Genomic DNA, 20630 nt, shown 5'->3' with positions numbered 1-20630 from the left:
CAGCCTTCCTGCTCCTCTGATGCTGCTTGGCCTGCTGTGTTCATCCAGCTCTGCACCTTGTTATCTCGGATTCTCCAGCATCTGCAGTTCCTGCTATCTCTGATTAAATACAACTTACTTGAATACATGTAGCATCAGCAAAAAGGTCGATATTTCAAAGAGACAAATTGAGGTAAATGGGTATAGTGTAATTGTCATTACAGAAAGGGTGACCAAATTGGGGAACTGAATATCAAAGGAGATTCCTAATTTAGAAATGGGAAAAAGTGAGGTAGGATAGCACTTTAATAAGGAATTGATCAATACATTAATAAGAATGGATCTTAGATTGAAGTATCAGATGTAAAATCAATTCAAGTGCAGTTAAGAAACAGTAAAGGGCAGAAAACATTGGTGGTAGTAGAACAGTTGTAGTAAATGTTGGGTGTGATATAAGTCAGGTGTTGCATGACTGACTTCTGTACTGTAAAATTCGATGATTCTGATAAGCTCAATAGTTCCATTCTCTTCTATTATTTGTCTGCACTCTTACACATGGAACTGGGTATAATCCAGCAATTAGTTTTTGATGTCCTACTTTCTAATTTACATTCTAGCCCTCAGGGTCTCATCACCCATCATACCTGAGTTGCTGATATCAAGGTGGACAACAACTAGTTGTTCGTTTCCCCACAGAACATTGTTCTGCAACTGCTGTAACTGGTCCAATCCAGTTAGATTGGAATGAATGAGGCTTTCAGTAGCAGCTGAGGTGACACAGATGCGATATTACAAAATTGGAAACAATTAATTTTATTAGTGGCACAGAAATGAGGTTGGAAGCTCATCTTGGTGAAATATGAAGCCAAATTTGCGAACTCTATATCAACCTGTGACAGTTGCCAAGAGAGGTGTCATTGACTACGGATAGGATTCTGTTGCAGCAACCAGAGACTAGTGGCTTCTGTATTCCCAATATTCAATTAAAGAAAATTTCTATTCATCCACATGCACCACTGATGTGTGATAAACAGTCTGACACTTTAGAGATTGTGGACAGGTTGCGCAAGGTCCAGGTAGAAACTGGGCATTGTCAACTTTCAAGTGAACACTGGCACACAGTTTTTTAGATGTTGTCATTGAGTAGTAATGTGTAACACAGTCATTGGAGGGGAATTGAGGATATGTACTTGGGGCACACCTGACTTGATGTAATAAGACAATTGTCTTGAGGCTGACTGTGTATTTGTCATTTCCTAACTGATTATAGAACCCAATATGATTTTAATGCTTTCTTTTACTGAAAAACATTTTTTAGTTCCGTGAAAAGTGTATTGGGTCCAAAGTAGTGTATTCTGTACCAAAAATTTATAGACCATGTGCATTACAATAAGATTTTATTTACCAGTAAACTTTGAACATTCTAATTTTAACTTGTCTTTCTTATTTAGACAAGCAAAGATCTGCTACTTGCCTTCTCTAGAGACTTTCTCAGTGGTGAAGGAGATATTTCTCGTCATCTTGGTTACTTTGGGTTGACTGTTAGCCATTTTCAGACACCTCTCCATGAATTTAATTTTGCTGTCACCAATATAGCTGTCGATCTTCGATGTGGTATTCGTTTGGTGTAAGTATATTTTAGTGATCCAATGGAATGTTGGTGTTTCTGACTTTTCTCTGAAATCTGATGCATATTCTAAAGTGTTAAGAAGTTATAAACTTTGTGGTAAGACTAATTTATATAAATAGCATTACTGACCCAACAAAGGTTTAAATATTTTGTTTGTCTCAGTGTTACTTGACATTTTGATGTTCCTCCAGTACTTTTCTCCTCTGTCTAATATTGCTCAATATGTTTCTATCTTGTATATTTTTGATTTTTGAACCAATTTTGAAAGTTTTTGATAAGTTTGAAACAAATTACTTTTTAATTCCTCGTACACCTTTCTTCCCCATCTTCCCTCATTTGGACAAGAGATCCTAAGATTTGTAAACATCTGAGTGAAGAAATTTCTATTCATCTCAGTCACAAGTGACAAACCTCTGATCCTAGCACCGTATATCCCTTAGTTTTAGACTTTCCAGCCAGGGACACAACCTGTTGACAACTTCCCTGTCAAGTGCTCTCAGAACTTTGCATGTTTCAATGAGATTACTTATTCATTTAAATCTCGAATACTAGCTCACACTATTCCATCTGACCTTAAAAGACAGCCTCCTGAACTCAGGAGTCAATCCAGGAACCTTATTAAGACCCTGTTTAAGAAACCTGTAACCTTCCTTGGAGTCAGAGGCCAGACCCGTGTACAACATCCCAAGTGTCATCTCACCAAAATCCAATGTTCCAGCTGTACTTTCTTAATTTTGTGCTCCAGCCCCTTGTATTGAAGATCAACATGCTATTTCCTCCTTGCTTGTACCTCATTATTTGCTGTACCTCCATGTTAGCTTTGTTTCTGACAAAATGTCAACCAAATCGTTTTGAATTTCAACATTTTGTCACTTAAGCAAATTCAAAAAGTTAATAACTGCTATATTTCTGCATTATATACCTTCTGCCACCATTTGCCCACTCAACCCATCTATAACCTCAGCTTTGTTTGCAAACAGTTGAATTTCTAATCATGTTCATCTTACGTCTACAGTGTAGAGCCAAATACACTTTAGTGGCAGAGCATACTGCACAATTTCCCAGTGTCTGGTTGTTCTTCAAGGCGTTGGTTTGATCTGTTCCAAAATCTGCAAAAAATTAGAATCTCCTGTGGGTTGGAAGATGGCACTGCTGTTCAGAAAAGAAGAAAGGAAGTATACAGAACAGCATGCCAGTTTGTCCAATGTCAGCCATCAGGAAAATGTTGGAATCATAAGGTGCTAGCAGCTAATTTAGAAAACAATAAAACCATACTGAGTACCAAGCCCATGTTACAGAAGAAAAACCATTTATAGCAAATATCAACTCAGATGAAAGTGCCAAGTATGGTAATACAGTTTGTGTCTATTAGAGGCACAATCACTGATTTTCATAGCATCCAACAAATGATAGCTTGTTAGTTGAAATTGATCTATTTATCATGACTGTGTTTGTTTCCTGTCCGTTGGCTATTTCTCTAAATATGCTAATATATTACTCATAGTCCCACAAGTCATTATCTTGTGCAACAACATTTTCTTGTGGCATCTCATCTGATGTTTTTAGAAATTTGAAACATGTGGCAATATCCCTGACTCATCGATACTGTTAGTTATTTATTCAAATAAATCTCTGGTAGATTGGCTAAATTTGGTTTTCCTTTTGTAATATGACTTGGTGCAGTCAACATAGTTTTACAATTTACTAAATTACCTGCTAACACATCCTTTATGAATCCAACATTTTCCTGACAGCTGACATCTGAAAATCTGGCCTATACTCTGTGCTACTTTTACTACCTTCCAATCCACTGGAACTGTCCCAAAATCAGCAGCATTTCAGAGATCAAACTTTTTTTATTCACTCATGGGATGTGTGCATTGTTGGTTGGGCCAGTGCTTGATTGTCCCTTGTTGCCATTAATGTGCTGCCCTTGTTTTCCCTCAATGGAATTGGTCATGTGTCAGGAACGTGAGGTCAAAAGACCTTTGGCAAATTTCGACAGTAGATTTGTAGACAGTATACTTCGCTGCTACTGAGCATTGGTGATGGAGTGACAGAGTATTTGTGGATGTGGTGCCAATCAAGCCCATGCATTGCGGAACAAGAATCTCTGAAATTGTGCAGTGTGCTCTGCCATTTGACTGTGGACTGTAGCCTTGAGATAAAAAATGATAAACTCCGTGGGATTCATCATTGACTGTTTTGATGTGTAATTGCTACGGAATGTATGATCATAGATCTTCATGTGGAGTTCAACAAATGTTTGATCAAATTTACGTTGATTAGTTTGAAATACAATGGAGTAAGTGCTTGGTTTTTAGAGTAAATGTTATCTGATTTTGCTGTTTAATCACTGGATATTTAAAGAAGGAAGTGAAGGAAATCATATGGATCTATTACTTTGCATTTTACCTAGCTGGACCTTCTAATCTGCCCATGGGATTTTGAGGAACAAGTATTTTTTGAAATGATTAATTTTCCTTTGACTTAATGAGTGCTCTAAATAAGCAAATCCATTTAGTAAAGTTGTCTTGAGACAAGACATTGAGCATTTCTCAATCTTGGTCGAGCTTCTCAGTCTTGAGAATTGCTAACGATATTTAATTCCAGTTTGATATGTTCAGTACAATGTTTATGTTTTTTTGATTTGGACAATCTCTTTTACAGACGAGCAGTGGAGCTTCTCACACGAAACTGGAAACTGTCAAAGCAGCTAAGAGTCCCAGCGATTAGCCGTCTTCAAAAACTGCACAATGTGGATGTTGCATTAAATGCCCTTAAAACTCGAGGAGCTGACCTGAGAGACGAACACGGTAAAATTGAAATTCTGTAATTTGACTTGAGAATACAAAACTTTTTATTCATGATTACTTTTGAACTCTTTCTTTTTCACTTTTTGTTCGTTAGACAACGTAATAGATTCGAGAGATATTGTTGATGGACATAGAGAAAAAACCTTATCATTGTTGTGGGGAATCATCTTTGCGTTTCAGGTATGTGTTCCTTAAAAATATAGCTGTCATTCTTCAAAGATGGTGCAAATAGTCTGAAATTAAAATGGAAGAGTTGCTCAGTTAGTATTGAAATTCTACACAATACATATTTAGGAATGTTTGTGACTTCATCCATTTATTTGCTTTCCCCATCACTTGGGATATTACTGTCTCAAATACAGAGAAAGGTACTCAGCTCTTTGAATTTTAGCTTGTGGCAGCCTTGTGAAAACCAGGTGGCCATCTAATGGAAAATGATATTGACGTGCAAGGGTGAACTGTTCAACAGGACTTTTTAATCAACCTTTTTGGAGATGTTACTACACACCTTTTGGAGCAGGTGGAGCTTACACTTGGGCTTCCTGGCTTAGAGGTAGGGACACTACCGCTGTGCCACAACATCCTTGAGCTGTGCAACAAAGAGTATGTACGGATTAATGCTGCATCATCAACCTAGCCATCAGATAATGAATTGTTTAATTTGCATATGCTTTACAAGCACCGCCTCGGTGATCACGTGTACACTAGATTGAATGGATCAAAGGAACATTAATTGTGGGTCTTTATGTCCATATTAAAGATAAAGGACAAATGTTTTTTGTTCAAGTGGAGCTGGAAATCAAACACAATGAAATCAAACACAAAAGGAACTCCAACAGAACGTGGCTTCAAGCAGTCATTTAGTTATAATTTGGATATTAACATGTTGATGCCAACTTTTTTCTTGTTTTCAAAAAAATGCTGTAATATCCATATTATCAACATTTTTGTTTATGAGATTAACTTTAGGAAGCATAAGCAAACTTTAACCTATGTTTGGAGATCCAGATGCCTCGTGAATGAACAGCAGATTTGGATGTCTCCTGTTAACTTGGTGGTTCTGCAAATTATTTCTATTCCTCACTTCCTTTCAAAAAAATATCCTGCAATTCATTCAAACTCATAGTAAAAATGTCAACGCTCAGACAAAAAGCCCAGTCCCATTTAACAAAGGCACCAAAGGCGAGGTTAAGTGATGATTTCCCCTGAGACCTGATCCCAGCTTCATTACTGGATTTCTGTCTACCTACTCCCTCCTCTTTAACCAAGAAGTGACTGAAATGGATCATGAACATGTTCCAAGTACAGCCTTCACCTGGGGTCCTGTTTCTGGCCTCGTTCCTGGGTTTCTGGCTCCCAGCTCCCTCTGTTTTTGTTTTCATTTCTTTTCCTCTGACCTCTCTCAATAAGTTAGTAGTGGTGCAGACAAAAGTCTTCCATGTGGTGGCACTGAGACCAATGAATGAAATAATGACAACTCCTCCAATTACAGGTTACTCCCCTCCCATCCTTACCAGTCTTGGATTATGTCTCAGGAGAAGTACAAGAAAGGAAAGGAGGAAACCTGTAATTTGAGGAGTTGCAACAGAGAGCATGGGAACAATGTAATCTGCTTTTAGAGATGCAGCTGTCCCGCTTTTGCACGCTTTTTTTGAAAAAAAATCTCTGCATCATTTTCCCACTCTTTCAATGGACCAACTGTGCCTGCAATTGTTCAGTTCTGTTTGGACTTGGGAGGAACCATTGTTTCATACAATAGGTATAAGGCAACAATTTTTGAATTTTTTTTGCTCCTATCCTTGATTTTCCACAGGTTACTTATGAGGTTGTGTTGGTAAATTTGCCTACCAACGCTGTGTATGTTCAACAATAATATGTGCTCTGGAAATTAATTATTTTGATTGTGGTATTTTTTCCTCTTAGGTGGAGATTTTGCTGAATGAAGAACAGTTACAAGAAGAAATTGAATTCTTGCAAAAAACTTTGCGCACACGCCATAAACTGGCAGCCTTGCGTTCTGTGCCTGTACAGTCCCACTCATTAAAAGATCAAAACCTCAAAGATATACCTGAAAAATACAGCCCAAGAATCAAGTTGCTAATGAATTGGATTAATGCTGTTTGTAGATATTATGGTGTCAAAGTAGGTTGATCCATTTATTTTATCTGTAAAAATTATGATTTTATGTGTGTCTTTTGAATATAGCTGTGTATAAGTGCCACCCTTCATTATGTTGTGGCTGTTTTCATTGCACAAGTCTAGCGAGTGACTGGCAGACATTTCCACCACTGCAATCATATCCTTAGCCAAATGTAATCTTGTTTCTCTCCCAGACTTAAGGCTTTATTTGTGCTCCAAATTTGTGAGCCACTGGCAACCATTAACAAAGGAAACTGCTAATTTTAGGATGATGTTGAAATTCTTGGGATTAGTCTCATCTGTAATACAAATCGATTTTATTTAAATCAATTTATTTATGGTTTTAAGTGTTTATTTTCTGGCCCCCTTCATGATAAAATTTCAAACTTTTATCACGAGTAAATGGTAACTCCAGATATAATTACAATTAAGCAGTTGTCTGGGTTCAGGTAGTTCCTCCATAAATTTCATGTTTCCATAAATGTTAGTCACTGATCAGTTTATATTTTTGTATAAGCTATAATAGCTTGCTGCAGTAGCTGTAACTTGGAACGGTGGTCTTTTGAAGCGTAAGGGAAGAGCCAACCATTTTTAAACGGGCTATACTTTTCCAAGTATGATTAGCCATAAGACATAGGAGAAGAAATTAGGCTATTCGGCCCATCGAGTCTGCTCCGCCATTCAATCATGACTGATAAGTTCCTCAACCCTGTTCTCCCGCTTTCTCCCCGTAACCCTTGATAATCAAGAACCTATCTAACTCCGTTTTAAATGTACTCAATGACCTGGCCTCCACAGCCGTCTGTGGCAGTGCGTTCCGTAGGTTCACCACTCTCTGGCTGAAGAAGTTTCTCCTTGTCTCCATTCTAAAAGGTCTTCCCTTTACTCTAAGGCTGTTCTCTCCGGTCCTAGTGTCTCCTACCAATGGAAGCATCTTCCCAACATCCACTCTGTCCAGGCCATTCAGTATTCTGTAAGTTTCAATTAGATCCCCCCTCATCCTTCTAAACTCCAATGAGTCCCAGAGTCCTCAGATGTTCCTCTGCCATTCAAATCCAGGAAATCTCTCAAGTAGATTCAGAGCAGAGAGTTTTAATATTTGCTTATACAGTTCTAAAATATCCAACTAACCAGCAAGGCATGGTTCTGAACCATGATCTGATCAGGGTAGTAATTGCCTACAGGATAACTTTTAGTTGTATTTCTGTGTTAAGCTTGCAAGATGAACAAATAGATAGGACTTTACTGACAAGATTGTTGATAAGGGAAATCTTGTAGCATGTGAAGTTATACAAATCCTGATGTGTATATTGACTGGCCACACATCTTCCCCTGGTCAGCAATGTTCAAGTTCTGTATTAATAAGCAACTGGAAATGTGATTAATGCACTCTGCCAGTGCAAGGAAATTGGTGCTTTAAGCATCTGCTAGATGAGTTGTTTGGACATTACTGTAGACCTGTCAATACCTTGACTTTGCCTTTACTTTTTCCCAATGTAATCTCTCAGTGTATTGGGTGCCTTCCCAAATAAACCTTCTCTAATTTGCCCAGTCACAAAATAGGGACTCCCATGAGTCAGCAGGAATGTTTGACCTCTTCAGAGATGTTTTGAGACAGTTCCAAAGTATTCTTGGCAGTTCTATTTCCATTAAACTGTCAACTGCCCAATATTTTACTTCTGGTCCCAAAATTTGTTAATAGTTCTCATTGAAGCACTGTTCCTCTTTCAACACTGCCATCATGCCTCGATGTATCTTATTTAGCTCCCAAATGATTGAAGAGAAGGAAAGACTTATAGAAGATATAATGAGCCAAGTGGATTACATATTTGTTGGTAATTATAATTTGTGTTGGTGTCACCAAACATAGCTAGAAATAATGATGTTACCACACATGATCATTTTGTGACCCATGGCATATGCTTGCATCAATGGTATTGTAGAAGAGCAAGATTAAGATTGTTTCTAATGCTTACCCCAAAATTGAATAGCCCACTGAAGCTCACTGTTGTGACTCTCATAAGAGGACTAACTAATGCGATGAGATTCTGGATGAGTACTGATCATGTGTGAAAATTGTTTGAGGAGGTTAAATGTAGATTTTGGTGGAAAAAGATGCTGAATTAGTATTAGACAGAAATCTCATCAACTAAGATGAAAAAATTATGCTTCAAGATACTGCAGCTGCAATCAAGTTAAATAAATACCTAATGACAGTGAAGATTTCTTTGCAATATTAAATTTGAAGACAGCATTAATTAAACTGAAGTGTTTAAATACCAAACGACCCTGTCTCCTGTAATTATCTAAGTTAATTTTACTGACGTCATGCAAAATGGATTATTATTGGAAGTTAAGTTGGGAGACTGGAGAAACTCAGCTTTTGCACTGAATCATAGAATCCTAAGAGTGTGGATGCAGGCTATTTGACCCATCGAGTCCACACTGACCCTCTGAAGAGCATCCCATCCAGACTGATTCCCCCTGCCATATCCCTGTAACCCTGCACTCCCCATGGCTAATCTACCTAACATATACATCCTTGAAGACTATGGGCAATTTAGCGTGGCCAATCCACCTAATCTGCACATCTTTGGACCATTGAAGGAAACCCACACAGATGCGGGGAGAACGTGCAAAGTCCACACAGACAGTCTTGCCCAAGGCTGGAATCAAACCCAGGTCCCTGATGCTGTGAGACAGCAGTGCTAATCGCTGCCCATTGTAATGCTCTGTGGAACAGGGAATGCAAAGAGAAGATTTGATAGCTGTGTTTTAAATCGTGAAGGATTTGCATAGAGCCAATAAAGAGGAAATGTTTCCCAGGATATGAGTTAGTAATCTGAGGATGCAGATCTAAGGTAATTGATTAAGAAAAGAAACGTAACTTGAAAAACTTGCTTACACAATGACTGGTTTGTATTGGAGTTCACTGTCTGATAGGTGTGGGTACAGACTCTCAATAGCTTTGAAATTGCTACAGTCATTAGCTTGGAAGGAAGAATAATTCAAAAGACATTGGGCACTATCATGAGAATGGCTCAGAAGCTGATGTGATTGATGGGCTAAATGGTCTGCTCCAATGTTGCACCCTTGTATGATTCTATTAAGTAAAAAACAAGAGAGATTAATGCTGACACTAATTCTCAAAGATTTGGAGTTTTTAGGAGACTATTCTGAAGTGTGGTCAGCTCATTAGTCGAGAGACTAACATAAGTAGTTTCTGAAGAAAGCCATAATAAAGGTATGAAGTAACAATTAAACTGTACTGATCGAGTTATTATTCTACTACTTATTTCAGATTGAGAACTTCACAGTAGCCTTTTCTGATGGCAGGGTTTTATGTTACCTTGTCCATCACTATCATCCTGGTCTTCTTGCTGCAGATGAAATCTGTTCGCGAACACTACAGACGGTAGAATGTGCACATCGTGGTACAGTGGCAATTGATACATCAACCAGTGATTCTGATGAAAGCTCTATTGATGTCATCCCCACAAACCTCAATGAGTCTGGTCAGTATTTTGAAGATTACGGTGACGTTAGCACCCCCGTGTTAATTACTATTTGTAGAAATTTCTAGAAATACATATTAGAAATATGTATTTGCCCCCATTCATCTGGAGTTCTACAAAACATTTGTTCTTTTATATGATGTAAAATTATTTTAAAAAGGAACACTACCAACTAATACCAAGCTGCAAGCTGTCCTAGTAGAAACTGGGACCAAAATTAGTTATAGCCTGATGCCCTTGGGCCCTAAACTAGGACCAAATGAGCACAAGGGAACAGGCGCAGAACTGACAGGGCTCAGAACCTGCACCAGCTTATCCTTAGCAAGCATTGGCCCAGACAGCTGGTGCTTTCTTAGGCCAACGCAAAGACCTGCTCCTCCAAAGCAGATCTCCAATTCCCCATTTGTTTCATATACGGGCTACTGTGCAGTGGACAAGGGTCGCCATGCTGAACTTGTCAATACTGGAGCTTTGACCAACTGGGAAGACTCCCACTAACCCAGGGCATCCAAGCCATACTGCTGCCCAAGAAGATCTTACTTGCCAGAAGGTAAAAGGCCAGTCAGATCTGGCTGCCTGTGTGGATAATGTGGGACTTGGAGGGGAGATTGCAAATAGTTGTGTCCCCATGTGCCTTCTTTTTAGGTCAGGAAAGTTGCAGGTTTGTGAAGTGACATCAAAGAAGACTTGGCAACTTGCTATAATACAGCCTTGTAAATGACATGAACTGCTGCAAATCTGCTGTGATAGAGAGGGTGAATGTTTAAGCTGGTAAGTGGGGTATCAACTCTTTCCGAGATTGTGTCGATCTCTTTGAATGTTGTCAGAGCAGCAAGCAAGTGGAGGACATTCATGTACATCTTTATCCACCACCTAAAAGGGGCTTGTTAGATTTTGGGATGTTGGGAGTCGTTTTATGGGCTACAGAATACTCGTTCTCTGATTAGTTTTTTTATGTGGCAGGTCTGGTTCAGGTTCTGATTCCTTGCGCTCTGCTCCCCAGATGTGACTAGGCAACTCTGTAATGCTGTTGAATATCAAAAAATGTGATTGGCTTTCCTTACTGGAAACAGTCCTTGTCTGGCAATTGTGTGATGTGCATTTTACTTGATTAGTCTTGTGAATAGGAAACTTTAGATATTTGCACTGTTTCCATCATTGCTGAGGTGTGAAGAAAGTCTATTTTCACTGGCTAATGAATCAGTGATTTAAGAGCCATCAAGTTGAAATAGTGAGATTCTAAGAACTTGTATGCATAGCTGAAGAATGAATTTATTTGGTACAGAGACTATTACATGTTTTTAAAAACAAGTTAATCAATTTTGATAATAGAAATATGCAGTGACAGCAGGATAGCTGGATTACTTTTGGATTGTTCGAACAGAGAAGTAACGGTCTCTGTTTATTGTGTATAATTCTGTGATTTTATCTTGTGGTACTAAGGTGAAATGCTGACTTTTGTTATAGTTATGTAAAAAATTAGATATGTACTTGAGCCATCTGTTACTTTTAGTATTACATATCATAAGTTACAAACCAGCATATTAATTTCACTTTTCAGCTTCTTCATCAAGTAGACTCTATGAAGAACTTTTGGAGAATGAAAAGAAGAATTTTAATTTGGTGACTACTGCTGTTGCGAAACTTGGAGGTGTTCCAGCAATGATCCGACAAATAGATATGTCAAATACTATCCCAGATGAGAAGGTAAAATTTAATATCCTTGCCTTGAGGCGATAACATTAAATAGTATACTACCTAATTTTATAAAAAATGAAAAAGTTGTGCGTGCTGTAAATCAGAAACAAAAACAGAAATTGCTGAAAAACCTCAGCAAGTCTGGCAGCATTTGTGGAGAAAAATCAGAGTTAACGTTTCAAGTCGAGTTCTGAGGAAGAGTCACTCAAACCGCAATGTTAACTCTAATTTCTCACCACAGATGCTGCCAGAACTGCTGAGCTTTTCCAGCAATTTCTGTTTTTGTACCTAATTTTTTAATTCTGCACCCAACAACATCTGAAGACTTATATGACTGCTGTTTTAATAAGTTATGTTTGTGGTTTAGTCTATCATTGCTGCTCTGGCCAGTATGTTCAGTGCTATTTTAACTAAATATTCCAAATGATATTCCACCATGGACCCTCACTGAATAATTTTTTTGTCACTTTGTCACAATTGATTTTCCACGGTTTTAAAAATTATTTTACAGGTTGTCATTGCGTATGTTTCATTTCTTTGTGCTCGTCTACTGGACCTTCGAAATGAAACAAGAGCTGCCAGGATCATACAGGCTGCTTGGAGGAAGTACAAGTTAAATCGTGAGCTTCAACTTTTACAGGTAGTGTGATCATCTTCTAGAATATTTATTGTCACCTACGTTGTCCCTTACAGGGTCCCAATAAAACTAACGTACGTGCAGAGAATGTAAGTTTTGCAGTGCATCTGACCTTTGCGCATAAATGTAATACAATGATATATGTTGAAACAAGCTAAACTTTAATAAAATTTACATTGTTAACTATTACCTTTATTGGTCCACATTTGCAACCAATGAAAAGGAAAGGAGATTGTAAAAGAATAAATTTTCAATTTCAAATGTATGGTCAGACAACATTGTTTAATAAGATTAGAATTCTTCTTCCAGTAATGTTCAATAGTGTTTTATACAAGCATGGTAATATGGCAATGACTTGAATAGTTGTTTTTTGCCTTAATATTTCACTTTATTGCCATTGGAAAGAAAAAAGCAAATGGTTAAATAAATTGTATGATTTTTGGATTGATTATTTTACTGTTATCTCATTACTGCAAGCATCAGAATATACTCATGCCTACATTACTCTCAACTGTACACTTTTTTCTTTCCTTTATTACATTTCATGCATATCATCAAGAAATTACAATGAAGTAAGGATGCATGTTTACACATGACTGATGACTTACGCACAAAAATGCATTTTGTCCGCAATCCATTCCAGTTATCCCATTGCCATGGTTCCAGTCTTAGTTTTAATTAGTTCAATACCATTTTAACTTTGCACCAGTGATGTGTTAAATTCTGGTTTATTGGTTGTTGCTGATTAGACATTGTATCATCCTCTGTCTTTATCTGTAGAGATGTCTTTGCCTAGCATCCCCTTACGTAGAGATATTTTGTAATTCCATATTCAGCAGAACATTGCTGCAATTCATTATTGGGGCTTAATGGAATACCCAATATGTTCAGGTATGATGTGGTACAAAGGTGTAAATTATTTAACTGCTACTCTACTGACTCCGTACTTCTTCGCTCATGTCAATTTAGATTAACGTATATAAATTAATGCATTTTGCAAGAAGATTGGCATTCCTCTCCATTTTGAAGATCCTGAGACCATGGCAAGCACAACCTAAATTGTAGATTTGTTCTTCTAATTTAAAAATTGTACTGTGTTTTAGGAAAAAGTTCAAGCTGCCTGTGTCATTCAAGCAGCTGTGCGTAAGTTCCTCTGTCGACAGCACGTTAAGAAGGAAACAAATGCTGCTCTCGTTATACAAAAGCATTGGCGTGGTCATGTGGCAAGGAAGAAAGCTCAGACAATGATGATGACAAAGATGCAAGCAGTGCAGAATGAAGCGGCAACACTTCTTCAGGTTAGACTGATATGTTACATGACGAGGACAATTTAAGGCGTAAATGCTACTACTTGTATTCCACTTGTTTTAGATGGTACCTTTTGTAGATGTTTATGATTTTCTTTTACAGTAGTAAGCTCTCAGAATTTATCTTCAGGTCTGGTCAGAAGTAGTAATTGAGTGTGGTCAATCTTTACAATTCCTCCAACTGGTTCCTATCAGCCAAAGAGACAAGAGCAGGATATGTCTGGCAACACCATTTGCAAGTTCCCCTCCAAACCACACAACATCCTGATTTGGAATTATATTGCATTGTTGTATTATTGTCACTGTCACTAGGTTAAAATCCTGGAACTTCCTTCCTAACTGACCTGTCTCAATCTGGGCACTAACTGAGTGCTTTGGATTTTGATTGAAATGAGCTGCACATGGTTTCTCAGAGTTGCCCAAGAAGAGGATATTTTCTGGGGGGAAAAAAAACACCTGAATGAATATATCTTCATCTTAGGGATTCCTTCACGCATTGGAGGGAACATTCACTGGGGCCTTGACTTAACGTGCGTTTACTTGATGAATAACAAAGGCATTGAAAAAAGATCAGATCTGTTTGATATTTTGGGGCCTTCCATTTTATCCTGATTCTGATGTTCTGTTATTTATTTTGTTGGACTACAAAAGAAGAAAATATTATTTTTTGCTCCAGTAGCCCAGTAATATCCAGATCTGATGACATGAGTCGTTTTGCCTGAATTCTGTTCCCTTGGCTACCCAGTGCTCGCTTGCTGAATACTGATGCAACATAATGAGATTTTTTTTTCCTGTGGCTTATCTTGAACAATGAAATATTTGACTTTCATTTTGCTCTGTACCAGCTACATTGGGTGAGGTTTGTCCAAATTACTCAGATTAGCATAATTATGAATCTGGTGTGGATTAGTGTAGATAACATAAATAGAACATTAGTCCTACAAGGAACAGTGCAGATCTTTGGTCCTTCTGAATTGCCTGTTATTTGTTCAGTAGATTCAATCTTCCCAATTTATTAACTGAAAACTTTAAGACGCTTGACGCAGGCAAAATCTACGATCCTTTCTAACTGTATTAAACGTGCAAAAGCAATACAGGAGGAAACCATCAAATGTACTTCATTCTGATACATTGCATATGGACTGCACTAGCAAACAAATTTTATTTCCTGCCACACCGCTTTATCAAATCCACTAATTTTGAAATCTTGAGAGCAGCAGATAAAAATGCTAAAAGGAAAACAGTTTGGACAGAAAAATGAAATATTCTTCATCAAAGATGATGATGCAAGCTTCACAGTATCACAGTAATTTGAGAATGCCAATAATTTCAGTGAGCCAGCAGATTTTCTATAACTTGACCTTCCTCTCATTTAGCTTCCTTTGTTGAGACTTCAGGGTACTTTGCCAACTACTTCAGTGAATGATTCTTAAACATTCCTACATTTCTCATGCAAGAAATCAAAAATTGGGTACTGATCTGATCTTTCTCTTCTTGACCCTGCTAAGACTCAAAATTGAATTCGATACCTTTTAAATGCTGCTATAGAAAAAAATTGTCTAAGGAATATAGCAAATTCCTATTTGCTTCGCCCTTCGTATTTCCTTCAAGCTACACAAATGCAGCATGAAGCCCCTGAGACAATGTAGGAGCCAAACCACCATAAATAATCCATGCTTAGGCTGATACCAATATTCAATGCTTTACCCAACGTATGAATAGATGTTGTTCCTTGTTGTAGTATCTTCATGACTATTTGTTTGCTGGACTGATTCATTGAAGTTGCTAGGCATTTTAAATGCTAATTTACCTTCTTTCATCTTCCCAAAGAAATTCCACCAAGTGCCTTTTCATTTTATTGGTCCTTCATTTTAGTCATATTAAGTACAACACAATTTTTGTACTTGTAGGTGTGGGTTTCATCTGGTAGTTCTGTCTGAGCTTGCTTGACTAATGTTCTTTATAAATTGTCCATGAGCAAGTAATAGCTCTGCATTACCTTAAATTTCTATTGGATAGCCTATAACTGGATCGTAATCATTTTCTCTTTACTGCTTCAGCACTGCTTTCTATATTGTGTATTGTTAGCTAACTGTAACCTGCTATTGTTGTTATTGACAGCATAGTTTGCTGTTTTGTACTTAAAGTATCCCATTTGGAGAGCACTAAAAATCTGCCTTTTGTGATGATTGGAACAAAATTTTGATTTTTAAATCTCACCCTGTAAAAAACTGAGCAGGCTAAGAGTTCAGCTATATTTATTGAAGACCTGGTTTTGTTAGGTTCTTCAGTAACTTTAAAAGTTGCATGATGAGTTAGCTTTGCATGTCAAACAATCACTTTAGGGAAAAAATTTAAAACAAACGAGAAACATGTATTTTGTTTACATTTTCTAAACTATTTTGTGGGCTTAATCATGGTAACTTAACAATGATCAATTCACTACATGAAATTGTAACATATGTACTTTGACTTTGGAGTGGTTTTCTTTTGGAGTAGTTGCTAGTCTAATTTTTAATTACAACATATTCTCGTGTGTTTTGATGTATTCTTAGTTTTGTAACTTTTTTTCTGTCTAATAGGCCTATTGGCGAAGATATGCTGCTAGAAGACAGCTTCAGCGAACACAGCACTCCTGTATTCTCATACAAAGCTACATAAGAATGAAAATTGCAGTCACCACTTATAAACGTACAATAAGGGCTATTATTACACTTCAGCGGCATTTCAGAGCACATCAGTTAGCTTTAACTGAGCGGAGGAATTATTTAAAACTCAAACAATCAGCTGTTATAATACAGTCTGCATTTAGAAGATGGAAAGCTCGGAAACTCAAAGAGCAGGCCAAGGCTTCAGTATTACTCCAGAAATACATAAAGGGTTTTCTCTGTCGATATAAATACAAAAGATTTCAACGATCCATATTCATGTTGCAAACTTGTGCTAAAGGATATCTAGTAAGAAGTGAAATTAGGAAGAGGAAGAAAGCTGTTCTTACGCTGCAGAAGCACATAAAGGCATATGTGACAGGAAAGCATGAATATGTTTCTTATCAGAAATTGAAATGGGCTGCAGTAGTATTTCAATCTGCTTATCGTGGCATACAAGCAAGAAAGCTTTTTTGCCAAACAAAGTCAGCTTTAGTAATCCAATCTGTTTTTAGAATGTATCGGCAGCGAAAGAAGTACATTGCCATTCGGAAAATGGTCATCACAATGCAGACTTTAGTAAGAGTGCGGTTAGCTCAGATTAGGTTCCGAAAATATCGTCAAGCTGCCATTAATTTGCAGAGGCGGTTCAGAGCCAAACAACAGGGGTGGAAGGAGATGCAGCATTACCGAAAACTTAGACAGGCAGCTGTAAAGGTCCAGGTGGCTTTTCGGAGATGGCAAGCTCAAAAAAAGATTAGAGAAAATGAAGCTGCAGTTAAAATACAGTCATGGTATCAAATGTGTAGAGAAAAACAAAAGTATTTACGTCAAAAAGAAAGTTGTATAAGAATACAGTCATGGTATAGATGCTGCATTGCTCAACGTGCTTTCTGGACTATCAAAATTGCAGTGCTAGTCATTCAGAAATATTACAGAGCTTACAAAGCAAGAAAAGCTCAAAATAAGAAGCATATATTGATGCTCAAGGCAGCAATAACAATACAAGCTCATTTTCATGGTATGAAGGCTCGAAGATTTGCCAGAAAATTGAAAGCTGCATGTGTTATTCAGTCATATTGGCAAATGAGAAAAGAAAGATTTAAGTTTTTACAAAGCAGACAATGTGCAATTACGATTCAGGCCCATGTGAGAAAATGGCAAGCTCGGCGAAGATATTGTTCAATGAAAATGGCCGCTTGTATTATACAAACCCATTTCAGAGCAATTGCAGCTCAAAAAAAAGTTCAGTCTGAGTACAACGCATTAAGGTCTGCAGCTATTGTCTTACAATCCGCATACAGAGGGCTTCAAGCACGAAGACTGTTTTGGCTTTTACGGTCAATTGTAAAGATACAATCTACTTTCCGAGGATATGCGTCACGAAAAACGTTCATGAAAATTAAAAACGCTGCCATCAAAATTCAGGCCTCTGTGAAAATGATGCAAGTACAAAAATATTACAGATCTCTTAAAAAGTCTACACTGTATATTCAGAGACATTACCGGGCTAAAAGACTTGGTTTGGAGACGCGAAAAGAGTATCTGAAGAAAAGGGAAGCTTGTGTACGTCTTCAGTGTGCTGTTAGATTGTACTTAATGCAGCAACAATTACGTTTGTGGAGGGAATCTGCTATTAAAATTCAGTCCATGTTCAGAATGCACAGACAAAGGAAGCAGTATCTTAAGATCCATTATGCTGTCGTCATAATTCAAAGAAGATTTCGTGCCTACAGTGAAGGGGTTTGTCAAAGACAGAATTTCATAAGAATCAAAGAAGCCATAATATGTTTACAGGCAGTATACAAAGGTTACAGTGTGCGCAAAATGATTAACCTTCAACATAAAGCAGCCTCCAAAATCCAGGCAGCTTTCAGAGGGCACGCATCAAGGGTCAAGTACTTGGCAATGCAAAATGCAGCCATTGCAATTCAGAGATGGTATAGGAGTTCCAAAGTTGGGCAGCAGCAGCGAGTTGAGTACCTTAATATTAGGACAGCAGTGATTATTATTCAAGCGGCATTTCGTGGAATGGCTACAAGGGAAAATTTAAAAGTGCAATATAAGGCTGCAGTGACCATTCAGACTGCTTTCCGGAAATTTCGAGCCCAGCATCAGTTTGCAATGTTAAAGAATGCCACTTTAACCGTTCAACGTCGTTTTAAGGCAAAGATCATGGGGAGAAAAGAACGTCAAAAATACCTGAGAATGTGCCAATCAGCAATAATAATTCAAGCAACTTATAAGGGTATGATTGCAAGAAAAGAATACAGTAGAAAATGGCAAGCTTGTATTATGATACAGTCTTATTTCAGAATGCACAAAATGTATGCAAATTTTCAGGCTAAGAGATGTGCAGCTTTAGTAATACAGAATCGATTCAGGGCACATGTACAAAGAAAATGTCAACGTCAAAAATATCAAAAGGTAAGGACTGCTGCCATATTGTTGCAAGCTTCATTTCGTGGAATGAAAAGCCGGAAAAGAATGAAAGAAATTCACAAAGCTGCTACAATTATCCAAGCTGCAGCTCGATCTTTCTCAACCCGGAAGCATTACACTACCCTGAGAGCCGCTTCAGTTTTACTGCAAAGGCAATTCAGAGCTTCGGCACTGAGCAGAAAGCAGCGGGGAATCTATTTATCTATCCGTGGCGCAACCTTAACTATACAAGCTGCTTATAGAGGCATGAAGGTTAGGCAAGAGATTCGGCGCAGGAACAAGGCAGCTACAATAATACAATCTGCATTTAGGATGCACAGAGTGTGCCTTCCATACCAGGCCTTGAGGCTGGCTACTATCATCATACAAACCCATTTTCGAGCTCACCTTCAAGCGAAAACCTATCATGACAGTTATTTGAAGCTTCGCAACAGTGTTCTGCTCATTCAGGCTGCGTACCGAGGAACGATTGTTCGACAGCATTTGAGGAGCATGCATAAATATGCGACGTTAATACAGAGTTATTATCGAATGCACAAGGAACAACAATGTTACAAGAGACTTTGCTGGGCGGCCATAGCTGTACAGAGAAGATTCCGAGCTTGCAAAGTTAGAGATGCCTGTGTGAAAAGCTATCATGATGTGAAGAGAGCAACTGTTCATATTCAGGCTGGTTTCCGAGGTATGAAAGCAAGGCAAGAAGTTAGGCGAATTTGTCAAGCTGCAGTAATTATCCAGAGGAGATTTCGTGCCTACAATGACAGAAAAAAGTATCTGTATCTTAAAACTGCCACTATAGTCATCCAACAGCGGTACCGTGCACGCCGGCTTACTCAGATTCAACAAAATAATTACTCCGCTATTCGTAATGCAACCGTATCCATACAAGCCGCTTACAGGGGTATGAAAGCACGTCGAGAGATACAGTGCAAGCACAAGGCAGCTACAGTCATACAGGCTACGTTTAGGATGCACAGGATATGTCTTCCATACAGGGCATTGAAAGTGGCTGCTACAATCATTCAAATCTATTATCGAGCTCACCTTCAAATGAAAACAGATCATGACAATTATATGAAGCTTCGCAACAGTGTTATGCTTATTCAGGCTGCATACCGAGGAATGATTGTTCGACAGCATTTGAGGAGCATGCATAAATCTGCAACGTTAATACAGAATTATTATCGAATGCACAAGGAACGACAATGTTACAAGAGACTTTGCTGGGCGGCCATAGCTGTACAGAGAAGATTCCGAGCTTGCAAAGTTAGAGATGCCTGTGTGAAATGCTATCATGATGTGAAGAGAGCAACTGTTCATATTCAGGCTGGTTTCCGAGGTATGAGAGCAAGGCAAGAAATTAGGCGAATTTGTCAAGCTGCAGTAATTATCCAGAGAAGATTTCACGTCTATAATGACAGAAAAAAGTATCTGTCTCTTAAAACTGCCGCTATTGTCATCCAACAGCGGTACCGTGCACACCTGCTTACTCGGATTCAACAAAATAATTACTCCGCTATTCGCAATGCAACCGTATCCATACAAGCCGGTTACAGGGGTATGAAAGCACGTCGAGAGATACAGTGCAAGCACAGGGCAGCTACAGTCATACAGGCTACGTTTAGGATGCACAGGATATGTCTTCCATACAGGGCATTGAAAGTAGCTGCTACAATCATTCAAACCCATTATCGAGCTCACCTCCAAATGAAAACAGATTGTGCCAATTATATAAAGCTTCGCAACAGTGTTATGCTTATTCAGGCTGCATACCGAGGAATGATTGTTCGACAGCATTTGAGAGGCATGCATAAATCTG

The 20630-nt window shown here is 38.2% G+C and overlaps 1 protein-coding gene across 1 annotated transcript in view; it reads left to right on the top strand.

Annotated features, from left to right (window-relative positions):
- aspm (assembly factor for spindle microtubules) overlaps positions 1 to 20630 on the top strand; it is a 78191-nt gene that overhangs the window by 22828 nt on the left and 34733 nt on the right. The window contains exons 10-18 of the mRNA XM_048602053.1: positions 1431 to 1606; positions 4280 to 4425; positions 4520 to 4605; positions 6349 to 6567; positions 9866 to 10079; positions 11641 to 11786; positions 12289 to 12417; positions 13518 to 13712; positions 16304 to 20624. Coding sequence (XP_048458010.1) covers positions 1431 to 1606; positions 4280 to 4425; positions 4520 to 4605; positions 6349 to 6567; positions 9866 to 10079; positions 11641 to 11786; positions 12289 to 12417; positions 13518 to 13712; positions 16304 to 20624 — 5632 coding nt within the window. The remainder of the gene's footprint in view (positions 1 to 1430; positions 1607 to 4279; positions 4426 to 4519; positions 4606 to 6348; positions 6568 to 9865; positions 10080 to 11640; positions 11787 to 12288; positions 12418 to 13517; positions 13713 to 16303; positions 20625 to 20630) is intronic.

The sequence above is a fragment of the Rhincodon typus genome, chromosome 10 (genome assembly GCF_021869965.1).
Source record: "Rhincodon typus isolate 14 chromosome 10, sRhiTyp1.1, whole genome shotgun sequence".
NCBI classification, from domain to species: Eukaryota; Metazoa; Chordata; class Chondrichthyes; order Orectolobiformes; family Rhincodontidae; genus Rhincodon; species Rhincodon typus.
This window is presented reverse-complemented; position numbering and strand designations above follow the sequence as displayed.